The sequence below is a fragment of the Salvia splendens genome, chromosome 1, assembly GCF_004379255.2.
Source record: "Salvia splendens isolate huo1 chromosome 1, SspV2, whole genome shotgun sequence".
NCBI lineage: Eukaryota > Viridiplantae > Streptophyta > Magnoliopsida > Lamiales > Lamiaceae > Salvia > Salvia splendens.
This window is the reverse complement of record NC_056032.1, coordinates 4,564,527-4,587,325: the sequence shown is the minus strand read 5'-3', so window position 1 is coordinate 4,587,325 and position 22,799 is coordinate 4,564,527. Positions and strand designations below refer to the sequence as shown.

The 22,799-nt window shown below is 35.7% G+C and overlaps 4 protein-coding genes and 1 long non-coding RNA gene across 5 annotated transcripts; 4 read left to right on the top strand and 1 right to left on the bottom strand.

The window, feature by feature from the left end:
* Positions 1-447: 447 nt before the first annotated feature.
* On the top strand, positions 448-3,714 carry LOC121794310 (probable protein S-acyltransferase 14). Its single transcript, XM_042192418.1, has 7 exons — positions 448-892; positions 1,667-1,877; positions 1,971-2,062; positions 2,307-2,430; positions 2,507-2,592; positions 2,928-2,993; positions 3,201-3,714. The coding sequence occupies exons 1-7, from the start codon at positions 683-685 to the stop codon at positions 3,324-3,326; spliced, it is 915 nt and encodes a 304-aa protein (XP_042048352.1). The 5' UTR covers positions 448-682; the 3' UTR covers positions 3,327-3,714.
* A 512-nt stretch (positions 3,715-4,226) lies between these two features.
* LOC121794302 lies at positions 4,227-6,790 on the top strand. The gene is made up of 8 exons (XM_042192406.1): positions 4,227-4,296; positions 4,685-4,784; positions 4,947-5,307; positions 5,382-5,554; positions 5,630-5,710; positions 6,068-6,143; positions 6,221-6,304; positions 6,476-6,790. Exons 2-8 carry the CDS (start codon positions 4,692-4,694, stop codon positions 6,628-6,630), a joined length of 1,023 nt encoding a protein of 340 aa, XP_042048340.1. The 5' UTR covers positions 4,227-4,296; positions 4,685-4,691; the 3' UTR covers positions 6,631-6,790.
* Positions 6,791-8,971: 2,181 nt separating this feature from the next.
* LOC121794295 (40S ribosomal protein S13) lies at positions 8,972-10,868 on the bottom strand. Its single transcript, XM_042192394.1, has 5 exons — positions 10,734-10,868; positions 10,577-10,649; positions 9,607-9,745; positions 9,339-9,525; positions 8,972-9,182 (listed from the first exon to the last, which is right to left on the bottom strand). The coding sequence occupies exons 1-5, from the start codon at positions 10,754-10,756 to the stop codon at positions 9,149-9,151; spliced, it is 456 nt and encodes a 151-aa protein (XP_042048328.1). The 5' UTR covers positions 10,757-10,868; the 3' UTR covers positions 8,972-9,148.
* Positions 10,869-18,598: 7,730 nt separating this feature from the next.
* LOC121797824 lies at positions 18,599-21,407 on the top strand. The gene is made up of 5 exons (XR_006049975.1): positions 18,599-18,689; positions 18,984-19,119; positions 19,200-19,323; positions 19,714-19,916; positions 20,864-21,407. It is a non-coding gene; the product is annotated as an uncharacterized LOC121797824 (long non-coding RNA).
* Positions 21,408-21,431: 24 nt separating this feature from the next.
* LOC121757750 lies at positions 21,432-22,778 on the top strand (the record flags this gene model as incomplete). The annotated part of the gene is made up of 3 exons (XM_042153247.1): positions 21,432-21,676; positions 21,804-22,062; positions 22,171-22,778. Coding segments are annotated over 3 exons (636 nt in total), but the record flags the coding sequence as incomplete, so codon positions are not given.
* Positions 22,779-22,799: the final 21 nt, after the last annotated feature.

The window sequence follows — 22,799 nt, the reverse complement described above, 5'->3', positions numbered from 1 at the left end:
ATTGAAGATGAAGGAAATTGTCTAACAGCTATTGTATAGGAATAAATTCTCATCATAAATTCCCATCACCATATATAACCGTCCAATTATATATATGATCATGATTGTAATCAATTAACCAATTTAATAATTTTTATATATTGCGTTTACGTCCTTTTCATAAAATAGTTATAAAAAATCCCCAGATTTATTTTGGATTTTAATATATCAGATTTATTTAAAAAATCCAATCCGAATATTCGAAAATTGAAATAATCCATCTAAATTTCGAATTTCAATTTAGTTCTAAGGTATTTCAGATTTTAGATATTTTGTTCAACTTGGTAAAATGATTGCAACACAAATTGACTAACACATACCTATTAATCATTTCACCGGTCTCTCAATTTTTTGTCAAAAACCTTAATTTCTTAAATCTTGTAGCACACATTTATATATTTAACCCGTAAAATGAAGCAAATTGTAAAATCGCCCCACTATTTTTTCTCTGCCTCCCTCTTTCTCACTATTTCACGAATGGCTTCCACCGTCGCAGGATTCATACACGCTAGGCGGGATCCATAAACCCTAACCTCACCCCCGAAAAAACGCCAATTCAGAAGCTCAAATCACTGAATTTTCATCTCGCCTTCTGTTTCCTGTAGCTAATTTGGATTTGGTAATCGAATAATCAACAATTATTATGCATAGATCTGGTGCTGCGATGGCGTGGAACGTGTTCAAGTTCTGTACTGCGCTGCGGGGGCTCGGCTCGATCATGATTTTACTGGTTCTCGGCGTCGTCGGCGTCAGCTATTACGCGGTGGTGATCACTAATTACGGCCCTGGACTCGCTGCCGGCAGCCTCGATTCACTCATTGCTTTCGTCGTCCTCACGATGTTCCATTCTCTGGTAATCAAATTGAGGTTTTTTCATTGTTTCAAAATCTGATGCTTTCCTGTTTGTGAAATTTGGAAGTCAATGTTTGGTGAAGTTTGATCTGTTCGTTTCTTCAATTTTAGTTCACTGGATGATTTCGGGGATTTTTTTAATGGATTTATAGATCTTCCTCTGGGTTGTGTTATTTTCTGTTGTAGAAGATCAACCATTTCAGATTGGTGCTTGGACTTGATAAGTGTTAACAATAACCGTTTTTGTTTTTGATTTTATGTGAGTGAGCATTGTGGGAAAAATCGATTTTTAATCGATTTTCTATCAGGAAGAACAGTTTGGTGGGTGTATAATATTTGTGTTCTGTTCGGCAAGTTTAGGAATTCAAGAATTTCCACTAGATTGATGATTATTGGAAATTGAACTAGTCATTGTGTGAGTTGAAGTTAGTGTTCTATCTGTCTCATCGAAAATTAACTGAATGTGTTCATATATAGTATTTCTTTTTTCTTCAGTTGCATCACTTATTAAATTGTGGGATCTCGGTGAGAATTGCTCATCATTGTCTTGATTCAGTGGTCCAGAATCATCTGAAGTAGGAAAGGACTGTTAGTTATCGTTGGTTCAGATGTTTGCTGTCCAATTTGCTGTACTGATTTACTATATTTTATAACAGCAGTGGAATACTGTAATTCTTTTTGGCTATCAAGTTTGAATTTTCTATAAATTGGACAAGTGACAGATTGCTGCATGGCACATTCAATGAAATAAATCGCAATAACATTCCTTCTGCAGTTGGTTATGCTGTTATGGAGTTATTTTTCGGTTGTCTTTACGGACCCAGGCACTGTGCCTCCAAATTGGCGGCCGGCAGCGGATGAAGAAAGGGGAGATAATGACCCATTGACTGCATCAGAATTTCCACCTGATACCGAAAATGGTAGAATTCGCTTTTGTAGAAAGTGCAACCAATTGAAGCCACCTCGCTGCCATCACTGCTCTGTTTGTTAGTGCTTCTTGCATAAATCCTTTGAATTTTTTTAGATTTCAATATTGTTTTTTCCATGACTGATATGTTTTTGTTGGATTACCATCTTAGGTGGGAGGTGTGTACTGAAGATGGACCATCATTGTGTTTGGGTTGTCAATTGTGTGGGGGCACTAAACTACAAAAATTTCCTCCTCTTCCTGGTATGATATTTTAACATTCTGAGTGTTGTACTGGCTGACATTTTGCAAACCTGACATTTATGTTAATCTTCAATAGATTTCTAAAGTGTACAAACGCTGTTTGTCATAAGATAGCTCTGGCACAGGATTTTTTGTCCATTGCATTTCCACCATTATAATTAGTATTGTGTGGTTCATGTGAAGGCTCTACATCTATATACAATTCTATTGATGACATTGACTACATTATAATTTTCTTTTGCAGTTCTACACATTCCTTGAGACCAGCCTTGTCACTTTATCATTACTCCCACACTTCATTGCATTCTTTAGTGATGGAGAGATCCCTGGAACTCCCGGAACTCTTGCAACCACTTTTCTTGCATTTGGTATGGCAACCTCTCCCTCTTCTTTCCTTCCTGAGTTTTTCTATATATTCGGCTATGATATATGTAATGTTTGCAGTCCTGAATTTGGCATTTGCATTGAGTGTGATGGGATTCCTGATTATGCACATTTCATTGGTGGCTGCCAACACCACAACTATTGAGGTACTTCACCTTCTTTTTGTTCTCATAATTCAAGATCAAGAATGAGCAAATGTCTCATCCTCATCATGGGACAGTGCTGATACACCAAGTTTTGATGCAACTTTCAGGATATGTTGAATGTACTATTTCAATGCTATACTTTCTGGAGCTACTTCCTGAAGCTCCTTATTTAGTGCTTCCACCCTTTTTGTTATATTCCTGAAGCATGCAATTGTCACTGTTATCTATTTTTTTAAAAATTATTTGACATGATTTTTGCTTTCTTTCTTCTCATTTCATAATTTGGGTTTATGTGAGGTGAATGATGCTGATGTTTTGTTGATTTTTTACCGTAGGCTTATGAGAAAAAGTCTTCTCCAAAATGGCGTTATGATCTTGGGCGAAAAAGGAACTTCGAGCAGGCAAGGCTATAAAATTTCAACTATAGCGTACTCTGGAGTAACAATTCCAACTGTATTTGTCCCTTCTAGCCATAAAGTTAAAATGACCATTAAAAATATTTGATTTCAATTCTTCAACATAGTACTTCATTTGCCACAATACACATCTTCTTAAACACTGCCTTTGGTTTTCGCGCGTATCTTATTCGACTGCTTGTTCTATAATAGGTGTTTGGGATGGATAGGAAGTTCTGGTTTATACCTGGTTACTCTGAAGAAGATCTGAGACGAATGCCCGCTCTCCATGGCCTCGAATACCCTTCAAAGCCTGACCTAGGTGCCCAAGAATTCTGAGATGGGTGATAGCCACAAAGACATCATAGATTATGAAATCTTGTTTAAAGTTGCTGGTGCTGTGAGCTAGGGGTTCTGTTTTTCCACAGAATTTTTACAGCGGCTGCCTCGTGCAGAAGTATCAGCTGAGAATGGTGCAGAAGAAGAGTTGGATGGGTGGGAGCTGTGATTAGGATTTTAGATGATATGATATATATTGGTGCATGGGGGTTAGAGAAGAAATGGCTATCTATGATAGTACAAGATTGCTGACTGTGGTGACGTGGCAGGCCAACCCAAAATTGTTGTAACATGTAAGCCTTGTTCTTTCCAAATGTAGATTAATCCAAGATTCTGTGTCTTGACACCAAATACCCCTGTATTATAGTGAATTTCCACTTTTGTCAAACTTGCTCTTTCTATTTCTCTTTAAAGGACTAACGTGTGCAACATTAACTATTTTACTGTATATCTTAATAATGGAAAAAAACGAAAAACTTATTTGATTTTATCTAATTATTTTAGCTTAAAAAAATCCCTACACTAATGTAATTATAAATACCTGCCAATGTCTCCATAACTCCATTTATGTTTAAAATGTCCAGTCAAAGAATTTTCAAAGACTCCAAGCTCTTGGGGCAGCCAATTCGATCTGGAAGTTTTTTGACGATTTTTTTTAAACTAAAAATTTTAATATTATTATTATTATGTAAATAAAATTTTATAATTATTCTAAGATCAAGATATTTAAATATTAAACGGCGTCACAAAATCGAAAAATCCGGATGCTGCTACATTCTAAAAATAAAGTAGAAAAACATGCAACGTAAAAATCGATTTTTGAGAAAGCACGGGAACAATCTAGGAGCAGCACAAATCCGACACGTGTCAGCGTCACGGCTATATATATTCCTTTGAGATCGGGAAAAGTTTCGCTCTCACTTCTCGAAATTCAATTTCTCTCTCATTCCGATCCAGAGGCTGAAAATAGGTAACTCTGCGTAATGAATTCATCCTATATTTCCGATTCGTTATTCGCTTATGATTCGTGCGTGTGTTTATAATTACTACTCGCTGCTGCAATTTTGACTAATACCTTGATATCGTGGATAATCACGCGTAAATTGCTTTTTCTTTTCCCCGTTATCAACGAACGGTGAGCTTGATTTGATCTTCTGCGCTTGTTGTTTCCGGATTGTGTTGCTATATCACAACTTCTTTTATGAGATAAGACGATTAATAACCGAGATGAGCTCGCAATTTTGAGTTGAGTTGTTTTTTCCTAGAGAATGTGGAAGATTGGATCTACCTTTAATTTCGAGATTTCTGTGCTGCGCATGCTTATTTGCTTTGTTGAATGGTTGATGGCTCTTGCACAGGGTTGCTATGTGTGGGATTGCTAGGTTTATGTCTTTAATTTTGCAGTCTCTGTACCGATGCATTTGGAGCTCAAACTGGTTTGTTTATGATTCCGTTCAAGTAAGAGAACATATTTGTGATCTTGTTTCTGGAAATACTGCAAACACTTTGGGCTAAAGTCATTCTCTATGCATATGAAATTTATTTCCATTAGTTGTCAGTCATAGCATGAGAAATATTATTAGCTCCACCGTTTTTGAAATATTTACTTGAAACTTATAGGGAAGTTCAAGTGCAAGCACAATGCAAAGTGACAGAGAAAAAGTGAGAGAGGAGTCCAGAGCTGCTGGTAGGCAGCTCGACACTTTTGATAACATTGGTTTCCATGGAAGCATGTTTCCCAGCATATTTGGAGGGAAGGATCCTTTCGATGATCCATTCTTTTCTCGTCCCCATGGGGCCTTGTTTGGCTCGCACAAGATAAGCTCCGGTAATCCTGGTAACGTGCAGCCTATGAGCAGATCAAAAGGACTAGTGATAGAAGAGCTGGATAGTGATGCTGAAGATGAGGAGAATGATGTTCGTAGTCCCTCTTGGGAAAATAACAATCCACTTGTTGAGCATCCGGATGATCAGGATGATGGTAAATAGATGTGCCTTGGTTTTTGAATCCTCCAGAATGAAGTTCATGTGCTGATGTTTAGATCTAAATGACAGATTATGGAAAGAGTCCCAGAAAACAAAGGGACGTGTCTTCCAGTGCAAATCAGATCAAAGTGGAACCAGAGAAACCACGGTCTCACAGTGTAAGCTTCCAGAAGGTGACATATGGTGGGATCAACGGATCATATTATACAGCAACAACTTCTCGTAGGACGGGAAGCGATGGAGTATGTCTATAACATTTGCTAAGTCTGGGTTTTCCATGTTGTTTGTTTATTTCTAATACAATATTTCCTCTTCAGGTGACGTGGGAAGAGAGCAAGCAGGCTGATCGAACGACAGGTCAAGCAGCTCACAAGGTCTCCAGAGGAATTCATGATAAGGTGAGCAGACAATATCCGAGATAGTATACACATAAATTTTACAACACTTGCATGATAGGGTTAGTTTACCTGCACTGTTACTCTTTTGCGACGAGGCAGAAATTTCTCTGTATTTAAATCTTTGACATTAGGTTACTTTCTCAAAATTGGGCAATATAGTGGAGCTCGACCCTGTGAAGTTTAGTTGGTTTTTCTTCTCAAATTTTCATATCAAGTTCATGCATGATTTACAGCTGAAGCTAATATGCCTAACGTACAACGTGATTCTAGCTGTCTCTTCTAACATTAACATGAAGTAATTGTAGAGAGAGGTGATGGGTGAGTTGGGATCCGTTGACCATTGCATATGTTTTGCAGGGGCATTCAGTCACAAGGAAGCTTGGTTCGGATGGTAAAGTGGAAAGTGTGCAGACTCTACAAAACCTAAATGAAGGTTAGTTGTGTACAAAACAGAGATGGTGCACCCGTTTCTGCCCAGTAGCAGGTTGCTGATGTAATGCTTTATTGCAGATGAACTTGACAGCTTTGAAAAAGCTTGGGGAGGCAATCACTTCCGTGGTAGGAATGATTCATTTGATTTTCCTAATATCTCAGGTAATATAAGTAGTTCTAATTATCAGGGGGTTTGTGTTTGCATGCCTATTAAGGCTATAAAGTTGAAAATACTAAAAGCTGATCCTCACAGTTGATATCTGTGACATGATGGTGATATCAAGGCAGCTTCTAGGCATGCTAACACTTGTGAAGATATTCCGTGTGTGACAGGGATGCATAGCAATAGGCTTGGTCCATTGGCAGCCTGGGGAAGCTTATCCGATCCATTGCGAGAGCTGTCGCACACAAACAGACTCAGGAGCTTCAACCAGGAGCAACCCACGAGAGGAAGACCGAAAAAGGTGGTTACCATAAACATCGAATAAACAAACCAGCAACAGCTGCAGCCATATAGTATCAGTTTTTAAGTGGCCTGTATGGATATCTCGAGTGTTCTCTTAGAATCTAGGCAAAATATATCCTTAAGTCCTTGTACTGTTATTATTTATTTCAATAGATCCTTGTACAAATTTTCTATTTTAGTAAGTCCTTGTACTTTTATATTCGATATATTCCAATCCTTATTTAATGGAATCGTTAATTTTTCCGTTATAAAATAACACATCAAATATTAAATATTTAAATATATTTCACCTAATATCCTAATTGAAAAATATCAACATAACATAAATATAAAAAAAAAAGATAAAAACAAAAACAAAAATAAAACCTAAAAATTTCAAATCTTTAAGCCTCTGTTTGGTACACGGAATTGGAATTGAATTGGAGTTGGAATTCTATGGAATTGAACTGGAAGAAATTGAATTCTAATTCAATTCCAAATCCTATGTTTGGTAAAGTGAAGTGATTGATATGAAATTGAATTTGCATAATTTGTGCTCACATACACACAAAATACACACTCACACACACTTCACACAAAATACACATACTATACACACATAATACACACACTTCACACACACTACACACACTTCACACATTTCACATACTACACACATTTCACACTTCACACACTACACAAATTTTACACATTTCCCGCACTACACATATTTTACACACTACACACATTTCACACACTTCACACACTACACCTTTCACATACTTCACACACATTCACACTTTACACACATCCGGTTTTTGGATTTTTTTTCAGTTTTAGATTTTTTTTTCTGATCTAAATCACAAAATTGAAATTTTCCAAAATGTTAAAATGAACCAAATTTGAAAATTTGGTTTGGGAATAGTGTGTATTTTGGGTAAAATTTGTGCCGTGTGTGTATTTTGTGTGTAATGTGTGCAGTTGTGTATTTTGTGTATAGTGTGAAATGTGTGAGATTCGTGTAGTGTGTGAAATTTGTTTGGTGTGTGTAGTGTGTGAAATGTGTAGTGTGTAAATTTGTGTACCGTGTGAAATGTGTACTGTGTGAAAATTGTGTACTGTGTGAAATGTGTGAAATTTGTGTAGTGAGTGAAATGTGTGAAGTGTGTGAAATGTGTGTAGTATGTGAAATATGTGTAGTGCGGGGAATGTGTAAAATTTGAGTAGTGTGTGAAGTGTTTGTAATGCGGAAAATGTGTGAAATTTGTGTATTGTGTGAAGGGTGTGTAGTGTGAAATGTAGTGTGTGAAATTTGTGTAGTGTGGGAAATGTGTGAAATTTGTGTAGTGTGTGAATTGCATGTAGTGTGTGAAATGTGTGTAGTGTATGTGAAATGTGTGTAGTGGGTAGTGAAGCTATCAAATTTTATGACTATTTGGAATTCCAATCATGGAATTGAAAATTTTGAAATTATAATTCAATTCCAATTCTATACATTTTTGTGATACCAAACAATGGAATTAGAATTGGAATTGTAGCCTCCAATTCCAATTCCAATTCCAATTCCATGTTCCCAAACACACCCTAAAAAAATTTCACGGATTTATATCATTGGAACCATTTTTGTTTTTTATGCACCATTTTACGAATTTCACGGATTTTTGTGCGCCATTTTAGGTTTTATTTTTATTTTGTCTTCTTTTTTTATATTATGTTATGTTGATATTTTCCAACTATGATATTAGGTGGAATATATTTAAATAATTTATGATGTGTTATTTTAATAACAGAAAAGTTAACGATTCCGTTTAATAAAGATCGGAATATATCAAATATAAAATTATAAGGACTTACTAAAATGGAAAATTTGTACAAGGATCTATTGAAATAAACAATCAAAGTATAAGGACTAAATGATGTGTTTTTGAGAATCTCTTGATTTCATGATGGTTGGATTGATGTTTGATACAGTAGTAACCATCCTTGTCAAGTAGATGCACTAAAATAGATTAAGATTATTTCAATTTTCAGATCTCTTGAAATCAGCCTTTTTTTACGAATGTGCCAAAAAAACGAGGACCACATTTTATTGCATAAGCTAATGCTTCAAGAAAGACTGTCGCCAAGAGTACCACATTCATAACCTATTTCAAAAAAGTATCTTAACATTTAATTCTCCAAATATTCAATCATATGCAACACATACTAATTAATCTTCTCACACAAAGGGCTGATTACAGAACGGAGAATGCACGGTTGCACCTGCATGCTATAAAAGAATGCAGGAGCTCAAGGTGGATGCATCGTACAAACATCACAAGCAACATAAATAATTACTCAGGCAAAACGCCCAAAGAGGCAGTATGCGACAAGGGCAAAATAAATAGCACAATGAGTAATAGCCTTTAACAAAGTAAAAGATCCATCAAACTCGTCATATATCAAAACATGCCTCAACAACAAACTAAAGATAAATGTCTTGGATAACAGATTCTAGTAGGACCTCTCCTATACTGAGATAGGACTTGTTTAACAAACCCTCTTCTCCAGTAAATTCTCTTCTAGGCCACAAGAGTGCTGGCGGTGGTAGACTCGCTGCAAGGAAACCAAGCAAGTTACTCAGTACTCATTGAAGACAGAAAGATATAAGCATGATCACATCATTTGTATTTTTTTGAAGTCACCCTGTGATGGTGGTTTGCGAATACTTTACAGAAATGGCCTAGTTATCAAATGTCAAAATTAACTTACTACTTCCAGACAGGTGGAAGCTTCTTGGTCTTCTTATAATAGCGAGCAAGCCTGTGGATTCTGCTCTCAACGAGAATGAGCCTGAACTTGGAATCTTTGTCCTTCCTGTTCCTCTCAAGATGCTTCCTGATGGCAACAGCCTTCTTAATAAGGTGGTACAAATCCTCAGGAATCTCAGGAGCAAGCCCTGTGTACAGGTAACAGTTAGAAACTTGCAACAGTCATCAAATATGACGAGAACAAAATATGAGACACTGAATAAGCATACCATGGCCCTTGAGGATCCTCAAGATCTTGCTCCCAGTGACACTCTTCACCTGGGCAATGCCATGAGAATCACGAAGAATAACACCGATCTGGGATGGTGTCAAGCCCTTTTTGGCAAACTTACAAATGTTTTCTTCAACCTGAATAAGGAGATAAACATGAACTGTCTGAATAAATCTGCTAGTAGAAAAATGTATGAAATCTAATAACAAGAATAGCATGTGTCAGTATGCAAAGATAGTTTATAACAATAATTTTAAACTACATCTACGTAGGGGGTAGTCTAGAAACAAATTTGGCAAGTTCCTTTTTGAGGACTGGGGACTAACAAACCAAATATAGTACATAATCATCCTGTAATCAAAGCAATACTCAAAGTATGCATAATCACGGTTAAATGGCAATCATACAAAATGCAGAACAATGTGGACGATAATTACTATAACAAACAATAGAGGATGAGAATTATGAAGTTAACAAAAATGGCTATGAGAAAGATATAAACTGTAAACCCTTGAAATTCATAACTTCAAAATTATGACAGTTATGCTTATTAAGCCTTAATCTTATCTCCACTTTTTCACCATCAGCCCTCCAATGAAAGTAGCAGAGATTATTAAGATTGTGACATATCCTACAATATAACATGAAAACCTTCTTGTATGTCTAGACAAAACCCATCCTATAGAGGAAATAGTTCACCACAAGCCAAATTAGCTAACAAAAGTACAGGATTACCTAATTATGCAGTACATGAATACCCACTGAAATGCCGATGAGAAAGATCACACAAAAACGAAAATAACATGTTGTCACAGAGCACGTAACAATAAAGCATCAAATTGTTCTACATTTCATTTTAAAGTTCAAATAAACACAACAGGCATTGCATATTAATATCAATCTAATGAATTGCAAATGAGAAAATCTTCTGATCAGAAAAACGGGAAAAAGGCACCGTAATCACGTACATCCTGGGATGAGATTTTGAGCCAGCTCGGGGGCGTCCTCTTGTACGGAAGTGCCGACGCTGAAATACCCTTACTGAAACAATCGATAAAATGCAGTTTCAATAATTAGAACCATAAACACGGACAATCGAGCGAAATCGAGGGAAAAAAAAGCTACCCTCTGCTGTGCATACGACCCATGGTGGCGGCTGAAGTTCGCGACGGCTAGCTGATCAGCTGCTGTGGCGAGATGGTGTACAAAACCCTAGAGTAACGAAGATAAAATCGGAGGTGAAAGGGCTTTTATATGTGGTGCAAGCAGATTTGCAATTCAGTCCTCGACGTTTATATATTTTGCATATAGCTTATCAGTTAATTTCCACATTAATTTTTCTGATAAATAAATTCCATGAACAAACAATTTTCATTTCCAAATAAATTGTCAATAGTTGTTGGTTGAATGGTCTCAAATGTGTCATTAAATTGATCAAATGTGTCTTAGATCTTCGAATATATTCACATATTCAGTTTCATTTTCTTATAATTCATCAAAAAATTGTCACTAAATAAACCCCATTGATATTTTTTAGAGGAATTCCATCCGTATTACTAATACTCTACCTTCTATTCAAAACTAGTATCTCACCCGTACAATGCACGGAACATTGAACTATTTAAAAAAGATAATATGGTGGGTAAAATTTATCTAATGTAGATAATATTCCTAATTACTATTTACTAAAGCTTATGCATAAGTTGTTGGTAAAATTGATTGGATCTGTAATAAATAAATTGTGAACACACGTTGACAACATGGGAAAAAAAGTCATATATAGTTCAATAGTAAAACAAATTTGGTAAATATAAATATATTACTGTAGATTAAATTACAAAACAATAATTCATATGTTCTGAAAAACTTCTTTGTAAACAACATTTACAGTAGAAGACACAGTACTATTAAGTTCACCATTCCAAACTAAAATAACCCCACATGCGCAAGAGATTGACCTTGGCTCTTGTTAATTTTCATAGCATATGACACCGATAAAGGAAATTGTCGACGTTAAAATTTGAATGGCAACCTAGTATAAGAAGGCGTTACTGATATCCGAGGAATCAACACTTTATGACCTTGATTAATAGCACTCAAGACTTTGGCTTCTAAAACATGATCACCTAGACGCGTAATGATCAATCGTGTTCCATTAAACAATCCGTTAACAGGATCTATGTTTCTTAACAACATAACAAGAGTACCAACCTTCAACAACAACTCATGATTTGGTATACCTGAGCACTTAAGATTATTAAAAAAATTCCACTGAATGTATCTCTGCAAAACCATTAGAGGTTTGACCAGACTTAGATATGTTATCTGAGCTCAAATAAACACAACCATCCGATTGATCCAAAGAAATCATATACTGATTAACCAAGTCAACCACATCCAACGTTGGAGCAAGTATAGCTCGATCATGCAAATGGCAGCTCAAATCTTCGTTGTCCATATACGAAGGATAAATAGATTTAACAATGTTTTGTAGAGGATTACCACTCTCGGCCAATACAATATCAGTAGGAAGATCAATATTGACTTCACCATCATTAGGACCCCCAATAATCCCATCTCCAATTGATGCCACCCACTCAGAAAAGTCCTTCAATTTCTAAGCTTCCTCACCAAATTTAATACTAAGAAGTCTCATATTGTTAGTCAACCTCAAAACTTTGCAACTACTCCAAAGATATGATGAGTTAATAGTAGCATTAATATCTTGTCGACTACCATTAGCCACAACTGGTAAAATCTATCTAAAATCAGCCCCCAAAACAATCGTTTTCCCACCAAATGGCATCTCCATGCTCAACTCATTACATACTCTCATAAGGTCACGCAAACTCCGATCAACAACTTCCAAACAATGTTTGTGAACCATAGGAGCTTCGTCCCATATAATAAGTTTTGCTCTCACAATCAACTCAGCTAATGCAATACCTTGTTTTATATTGCAGACTTAATCTTCATTAGGATTGATAGGAATCTTAAACCGAGAATGAGCTGTTCTCCCACCAGGTAACAATAACGAAGCAATACCACTTGAAGCCACGTTCAAAACAGTATCACCTTTTGAACGAATAGCAGCTAACAATAGGGATGTCAATCGGGCCAACCCGTTCGGGTTCGGGCCAACCCGTTCGGGTTGTCGGGCCATTCGGGTACGGGCTATTCGGGTTATGATTTTTTCGGGTTATAAAAGTTCGACCCTAACCCTAACCCTTCGGGTTTCGGGCTAACCCACCGGGTTATTCGGGCCAATGCGTATTTTTAATTCTTTTAATATTTTCAAAAAATAATACGTATTTTAAATTTTCTTTAATTATATACATATTTTTAATTAATCATTCAACAATGAAATACATATTTTCAATTTTCTTTAATATTTTTAAAAAAGATTAAGTTATTTAAATTTAAATAACTTATTCATTACATAATTATTTACAAAATATCTATCAACAGTATGTTTATGTTTATGTATTTAAAACATAAATCAACACTTTGTTTCAAAATTCAAACATAAATCAATTCGTAGAAAATTAAATAAAATTTTCATAACGTGAGAGGTGCATCGTAGACGTAACAAAAATATTTTGAATTGTTAAAGAGTAAATTATCATGAAGCTAGCTAATTAGAGTAACTCTAAGTTTTCTTGAATTATGATTGGTCAAATTTAATTTATTCCAGCTGTAAATAAGTCAAATAATAATTTATCTTTGTTTTAAGAATCATCAAAGTACGCATAATTCAATGACGAAGCGGCGTCAAAACACTTTGCACTATTATATACGAGTATTTATAATCCATGAACCACATGGTGATTTTTTCCGTGATCTTATATAGTCGGTTGACGTATTTGGATTTTGCATAGTTTTAGAGGGTTGTCTTGGATGATTTTGATTATATTTCTATATTTTGGTATGTTTACATGTGTTGTTGAGAAATGATAGAAAATTGATTAGAAAATATAAACAAAATTTGTGGATGTGCAGCAGCCTTGTTTGAGTCAATGTTTCTCGCGATTTTGAAGTCTGATAAACCTCTAATACATATCATTCTCTTCGTCTTCGAAAGAGCTTCGCGTGGATATATTGCACGCTTCAATCAGAGCTTTGTAGAGAAAGTTATGACCGTTACAAAAACTGCTCGCTGTGCAAAAGCCTTCAACCCGACGGGCCGACCCGCAACCCGAACGGGTCAGCCCGCCTAACCCGACAACCCGAACGGGTCAGCCCGAATGGCCCGATTTTAAATTCGGGCTGTGAAATTACAACCCTAACCCTGTATTTTTATCGGGTTATTCGGGCCGGCCCGCGGGTTCGGGTTACATTGACATCCCTAGCTAACAATGTCTTCCAAATGAAAGTTTTTCCAGTGCCTCCATACCAATAAACAAAAAATAATCCACCGTGATTAGAGTTGACAACAGACATTATCGTACCATACACATGGCGTTGTTCATTAGTGAACTTCAAGACAAAGATTAAATGATCTCTTGCCAAGGCTTCCCGACCATAACTAAATAACGTACCACACGATCTTGTAAAACACACTGTTTGCTTATCACAATGGTTTTGTCTCCAACAGCGGTTGTGTCAAAAATACGAATGCAGCGTACTTTGACAACCAAAGAAATTGAGGAAGCCTCGAGCTCATTGAGCATGGTGTGGAATGGTTCTATGGCGTCAATCTTTCCTCCTATGGTAAGAGCAAAAATGGTATGCTTGAGTTCTATAAGGTAAATATGTATGTGTGGATACCCAGCCGGTGGTTTGGGACCACGTCGGTGTCCACCAACGGTTGTTTGATGACCACTTCTCTAAGGAGCCGTGGTAAGGGGAGTCGTTTTTCCGTCGGCATTTTAGAATGCACCGACCACTCTTTTTGCATATCGTGTCGGCGTTAGAGGCCCGGTACAAGAATTTCCGGTTCAGATGCGATGCGAGCGGCAGACTCGGGCTATCACTGATACAGAAGTGCACCGCTGCAATTAATCAGTTGGCTTATGGAGGCGCAACCGACATGTTCGACGAGTACCTTCAGTAAGATTATTATCCAAAGTATTTCCTATATGAGGAATGAAGTAACATTAGATGAAACCTCTACCTTATTAGACCAAATTAGACTATGCAATATAGTGATACCACCCATGCTAATATCAAATCACAAAAGGAGAAACAGAGCAAATCTAACAATACAATTCAATGATGAACAATTAGAAAACAACTCCAATTGATTAGGAAGATGTCAATGTTGAATCCTAATATCAAATTACAGTAAAAAAACTCATCTGAGGGGGGGCCACCGTCTTTAAAACAAATTATACTAGCAGAACATATAATCACCTACATCCTCATTCATTTGAATGTTTGCATCATCAAAATCCTAAAATGCTTTAAAGCCACTGAAGCCTTTCATTTTTTTCGAGTCACAGGAGGTGGGTGTATTTGCGGAACCTACTTTAAGACATATGTCAAATATTAGTTTATACTCCCTCCGCCCCAAAAGAAGATGCACTTTTAGTTGGGCACAAGGTTTAATACACAATTGGTAAAGTAAGAGAGATGTATAAAGAAAAAGTAATTAAAGTATTGTTAGTGGAGAATGAGTCTTAGAAAATGCATATCTTGTGGGACGAACTAAAAAGGAAATAGTGCATATTCTTGTGGACGGACTAAAATACAGTTTCGACTGTATTTTAGCAACTCTCAGTTTAACTTTCCCATCTATATAAACTCTCTCAAATTGCGAACCTGCTTTAAGACATATGTCAAATATTAGTTGATACTCCCTCCGCCCCAAAAGAAAATGCACTTTTGGTTGGGCACAAGGTTTAATGCACAATTGGTAAAGTAAGAGAGATGTACAAAGAAAAAGTAATTAAAGTATTGTTAGTGGATAATGAGTCTTAGAAAATGCATATCTTGTGAGATAGACTAAAAAGGAAATAGTGCATATTCTTGTGGACGGAGGGAGTAATATTTTTCTATGGTATGTATCAACACGTTTGCACATGTACGTATCTGATCTTAAGTAGGCACAATCAATAAATCGGATGGGTTATGGGCTGCTCCTGAATACAGTTTCGACTGTATTTTAGCAACTCTCAGTTTAGCTTTCCCATCTATATAAACTCTCTCAAATTGTGGTCTTATTTCATCTATTTTGAATGCGTTAAGAACTTTGGACGCTATGGTATGTATCTCAGGAGATACATCTTCTCCGATGTTCTCTCCAAAAACTACTAAGTTTTTCATAACATTCCGTGCACACTGAGACACATCTTTAGCCTCAAAAGGGATTCCTACAGTAATATTGAAGTCTGGGCAAATATTGATATAAGTAAATGTTAAATCACTAATTTATTGAAACTGATGTGGATTCGTGTCACATACTCTTTGATATCGTTGCTCTAATCGCGAGACCATAGAACAATTACATTGGCCCTGTCAATCCTGCCCGCATCCCGTGTTTTTGCCACTCTAATACAACAAACTTCAATGCTGGCGTTCAATCTTGCTTCTTCATAACCACCGTGCAATCTTGTTTCTTCATCATCAGCTAGGTAGGTCATATCGAGCCAATACTCTAAGATTTCTTTCTTGTATATTGTAAACATCTATAATGAAAATAGAATTAGTTATATAGGTAAGACAGACTAAAATTCTAACAATTTAATGTAAATACGCTTAATAAGAATATTTGAATCAAATTCTTCATCTGAAGTTCACTCATTTCATTGTTTTGCCTTTCATGTTCCTCATATGTAAGTTTATTAAAATAATCCTTAAATACGATAGAAGGGCTTCGCATACCATGTCGAAAGTTTCGGTATACCGAATTACGATATATTGAACTTTCGGTATGGGTGATATCACTACCGTCACAATAGCAAAATTTCGGTATATCGTACCAAACCTTGATATATCTTACCGGGACGGTATACCTAACTTCGGTACACTATACCGTTATACCATACTGTTTCTATACCGAAAAATATATAAATGATTTATAAATTATTAATGGATATATTTATCGTTTTAATCCAAAATATTACATTACATTAATATTTAATCGGTATATGTGATATATACATTTGATTCGATATGTATTGATTTCGATACATATTTTAGACTATCGGTACACCGATAATCTCAATATATAACGGTAATATTCATTATACCGGTAATATTTTCATAATATTCATTACATTTGGTAATATATACCGGTAAATACGTTATATTTAATCATTTATGTATTTTCCTATCTGGAGCTTTGGATCGAGCAGTGTGTTCCACGGACAGAAAATGGGAAACATAATGATAGATACATCTCCTTTGGAATATTGGTTCAAACATACACTGTCGAATTTATTAATATTCAGATGGCGAATTCATTCCAACAAATCTCTGAAATAATTTCGACTTCGGTTGATCAGTTGCGCCATTGATAGTCTGCATTATTTAAAAGGATCATTATACCGGTAATATTTTGCGTTACTCAATCCACTATTGTGTCAATTAATGGGTTGACAATTTTTATGCATTCATATGTTAAATTTTTGTAACGAAATAGTATACTCGTCTTCTTTATAGTTTATTGACTTATAGTATTTAGTATTTATGCATTCAAATGCAAAGTCAATCATCTCAATTTCTTTCATGTTCCTCTACATTCGTATGCCATTTATTCATTATTATTACTCAATTGTCTGACACAATCTCTCGACATTGGACTTTGTTATACAATTACGATCATAAAAAAACATTGCATACTAGGCGCTCAATTAGTTGTCAAAGAATTTGCTAAGGTTTTGTGATATGGATACGTCTGTATCTTCGACTAACGCCAAAGAGGCTGAATCGGTGCCAGGTCGGATAACAGAAGAACAACATGAAGAGGAGGCTCCGTTGGTATTTGAGATGACACCGGCCGTAGAGGTGCCTAACTCTCAGCCGCGATGTCAAATCAAGCGACCGAAGAAGTCTGTCGATTATGTATCGCGCTGAGTAGTTAGTTGTTTTAGACTTTCTTGGAAATAGTTTGTAACATTAATGATGTAACAACTCGCATACACTAATCCCTTTTTGTAGACTTTCATGGAAATATGATACACATTTTGTTCTCTTTTAAATCATCATACCAAGTACACTGATTCATATACGGATATATCCATCAATGGGGTTTTATGTAGAAATAGTATTCTTGCTTATTTGGATGAAAGAAAGAGTTGTGTAAATCATCTCAAAATAGTTATTGCCAATAATGCAATCTAAGGAAAATGTCTCATCATGAAACAGAGTCACAAAATCTCCATCATTTTGAAATTGACAAGCTAGACTTGACACTCAATGTTGTTCTACACTGGAACTCCTAATTCAGAAATCTTTACTATCTTTTGTAAAACCTCTCACTCACTCCACTTAATTTAGAAGTTCCACTTTGTATTAATTGTGTGATTACCATTTATTAAGTTAATTAACGAAACTTAATGAAACTTGGATGAAACGAAATCCAAATTACAAGCATAAACTAAGAAAATATATTTTTATTTTTGTATAAAAATAAAGTTATGGAGATTCCCTATATTTTTATTTGAAATTCTAATCAAACGCTAATTGGCCTTTAATTATACATTTTTAATTTAATATAATTAATCTTTTAAATTTCTCCAAATTTAAATGACATAGTAAAACCTCCCACTCACTCCACTTAATCACATGTTTTTAGCTTTATACATTTTTAATTTAATATAAATTTTTAAATTAAATGGTAATTCTATAAATTTCTCCAAAAGTCTCCTTTTATAGTATAGATAGGCTAAAAAGGGCAACGGCAAGTATTAAAAGCGATTAAAATTTTAAAATATTAGTGAAAACAAATATACCTCATATTACATAAATATTAGTGTTAATTTAAAATATATTACTGTAGTACTATAAGTAATGAAAAAGAAATAAATTAGAATCAGATAAACGTGATGCTTGATCTCTCTCTAGTCTCTAGAATCAGATAAACGTGACTGGAATTTGATTTCGTGGATCCTGAGCTTCTGCTTAAAGTTGATTACTAACGTAAGTTGATCTCATCTTCAAATACTTTCATGGACAACTTTTGCGATAGAATGAAGCAAATTGTCCTTCTATTCTTATTCCATGCGTAGAATTGCATGTGTGTTTTGCTAAGTTGTAAGCATGGAACGAATCGATGTTTAAACCCTAACATTTTGGGATAATCTGAAAAAAAAAATTGGAGTGTCTTATATGTCGTTTTTTACAGGGGATGTGTGTTTGGGGGTGATGTCGTTTGCTAATTTGTGCATACAACAACAGAACCTGCATACATTATTATTTTTGTTGCTATTGCAGTTCAAATCACTGCACTCATTTCATTTAAGCTGTCTGAGGGAGTCCAGTATGCTGCTGGGAAAGAGAATATGTGTTGGATGGAATCGGTTGCTTTTACTTCTTTCGGTGGTTATTTTAATCACCCGCTTGCTATCAGGTAGATCATTTCACTGTTTCTTTATGATTTCATTCTGTTTTTATGCGTATGAAATGGAAATAAGGATGCTCTTCTTTCAGTCAAGGAGCTCCATCAACAAAGGAAGGGATTTTCAGGATGTGCCTAAGGAGAAGCCAAAGCCTGTTCCTCTTATCCAAGGACCTGCTGCTGGGGAGGGACTTTCCGACCGTTTGCAATGCCAAGGTTGGATAAATTCTGTCTTCTCTGTGGAAATGTTTTAGCTTCTATCTTCATGAGATTTGAATTATTTTAGTTACAACTAAATTGTGCACTGGTTTTATTGTCTAATCCACGTTTTAAAGATAAGGTACTTCCATTTTCGCTGTACCTGGAACTGCACATTATCTTAATCACTATATAAATATGTTGTCAGCCGATAACTAAGTATTCAGTCAACTTCCTTTTTGATTTTTCTGAATATTTGCTATATGAGGCATTTATATCATTGATTATTCCATCTCAAATTTATCCATACACAGAGTTTTTGTGCTGTTTGCTATATTTCATTTCAAACGCATGACTATGTTAAACTTATCATTCGTTACCTTAGTGCTCAACCTACAACATTTTCAGGAACAAGGGCTCTTAACACAACACAATTTGGGAGCTTCCCTAGTAAGAACTGTCTCCCAATTGTAACTTTAGTCACCGTATTCACTATCTACAACTCAACTGCTGACAGTAGACCAACTGAGCTGGTTACTGTTGGGAACATGTCATATAACAAAGTGGAGAGGTCGATGGCCATTTTGAATGTTTTCTTAAAGTTTGTTCAGGTATTTGTTATTATGATTTTCAAAACTACCATTATTGAAATGATTTTGATTTTGTGTGTAGTTATGACCCAATACTATGCAGCAATATTAGTGTGCATAGGATATCCACAATTCTACCTTCTGAGTTTTTGAATTATCAGTAGTTGAATTATTTGGATTTTATTCACCGGCATGGTAATTTGTCATCTAAGAAAGATGTAATCAGAAGTGCGCACTCTTGTGTCCTCCTCCCTCTCTTCCGGCATTTTCACATAACTTAAGAGCTGTTTAGATATCATATCACTGAATATCTGTGTTATAAATTTTTCTTTCTTCATGCTTCTATAAGTTGAAGCTGAACTTCTTATTATAGCTTAAGCGACATGTTGGCATTTTGGTTTGTTAAATAGATTTGACTTGCTTTGCAGAAACTGTCCATTTTTCATTTAATGTAGACTGTAATATAAGCTTCAATTATCTAATTTTCAAAAATGATGTGTATCATCGATTAGTACGATTAGAAAAAATATCTTGGAAAGCATTTCTGGAGTCAGTGGGTCGGATATCCATAGTCAATAGCTGTCTTGGTGCTTTAATCATTACACCTTTCATCTATCACAAGGGTTAGTCCTAAGCCATGGGGTTGTGATTCTTCTAGTGCTCTATGTAAACCACTGGTAATCAATTAGTCATTTTCTGTTTGTTTGCTATAAGTTTCCTGGAACAACAATTTTAATAGGAGTATATCATAAGTTCCTGGAACAATCAATTGATCATTTGCTGTCTCTTTGTTTACTATCCATCCATAATGATACATCAGTAATGGGGACGTGAATTGATGACACCATCTTATTACCACAATATATCCACTCTTCCCAACTGGGTCAAATTAATCACACTATCTGTGCAATGTCATTTAATTTGTCTCAGTTGAGCCTACTAATTTGATGCTCCATAAATGATTCTAGGAAGCTATGTATGGATGCCATGTTGTCATTCTTACTGATCCCACCTCTGATCTTCCTCTGCCTAGAGATCGCGTCACCATTCAACCAATAAAAGGTGAATATCAAGTCGTACATTGTAAGAGCACAGAGCACTGTTCGGAAACAGGACATTCCTTTTCTTATTATTCTCTGCTTATCTAAGTTTGGTGGTATGTATTAGATACTTGATATAAAGAATATAGACATGGTAGTCAACTAGTATGTGTCAGAACAGCTGATTTTAATGCAAGACTTTTGAGTCGTCTTCCTTGGTGAACCTTTAAATTTTCTTGTTTGCCCAAGGAACACGATAGTGGATTGTTATATCCATACTCTGTTAATACTCTTTGTTTGCGTATTGTACTTCAATTATATTTAAGTCGAAGTTAATGTTTTATCATATCTAAGAACCATCTCCCAAACATTTTGGTGGATTTTCTTTAAAAAGTTGATTTATAGTTTAGTAGCTCTACTTTCCCACATCTATTATTTCTAAGAAATGTGTGTACTTCTCATTTGCAACATCTGTTGCAAATGAGAAGTACACACATTTCTTAGAAATAATAGATTTGTGCAGATATTTCTACAAACAAGTCTTGAGAAGCTGAAACAGGACCGGGAACCAGAAACTCATTTCATTTTCACGGATTCTGATATTTCAGTAATAGGAGACCTTGATGATATATTTTCTGACTATCATGATTTTGATCTGGCTCTTACCTTCCGCAACAACAAAGATCAACTTCTAAATTCAGGATTCATTGCCGTAAGGGGCACTGCTGATGGAATTCAAAAGTACATTGTGCTTTCTCTTTGGCATACAGACCTGAAAATTGTTCTGTGGCAGTTTCAGAGTATATTCTTCTAGTTCTATTTTATGAAAGGGCTTGATATGAATGAATAATACACTCTTTGTCCACAGGGGCGTGGCGTTCTTACAAGAAGTACTAGAAGTTTACAGTTCAAAATTTATGCGAGCTTCTCGAATGCTTGAAGACCAATTAGCTCTTGCATGGGTTGTTAAATCTGAACCCAACTTTAACATGAAAAGGTTCTCTAGAAGAGAGGCTTTCCAAGACATGATTGGTGGTGCTTCGGTGCTTTTCCTACCGTGCTTGCTTTATAATTGGACACCACCAGAGGGTGCAGGCCAATTTCATGGAATGCATTTGGGTGTGAAGGTAAAAACATGCTTATGGACTACAAAATCTGATTTTTCTTATTCATTTATTGGCTAAGGTTTTTAAACAACACTTTTCTCTCAAAATCTAATTCATTTCCGGACATAGGTAGTCCATTTTAAAGGATCAAGAAAACGACTGATGCTCGAGGCCTGGAACTACTACCTGTCGTCTCGTCATAACCTCCCTGATATGCTATGCATCATCTTGAGAAGTGGAAGAGCAAAATATGACTTCTGAACTCTGTATGGGCTTCTTTTTCCATAGCAACCATCATTATCATTATCAAGTTGCATGATTTGATCCCTTCAATTTGAAGGTGTTTCGATGAACTGATGCTTCATCAAGTCCTTCACTCACTGTCACATGAAACCATGTTCCAACAGAGCTCCTTAACCGGTGGTTGTTGGTTTCAAGAAGTTAGTATCTGCTACTGCCCAACACGAGATTATCCGGGGACAAGAAGAAATCCACATTCGCCAACACGTCTCACTTCTCTGGCACTAACTCTACCTCGTCTTTCCTTTCTCAGCTTCAAAGGCGTGTGCTTTGGAGATTTGTTTAGAAAACAGTTCAATTGAATAGCGACAGATTACCTATAAACTCAAGTTTTTACTTTTCAGTATGGATCTCAATGTGACTATGAATTCGTTACTGATATTTTGTTTTCTTGAAGAGGTAAAAAAAGTGGTCCAGTTGCTATTATGTCGAGTTCAGTATTGTCAAATGATGCAAAA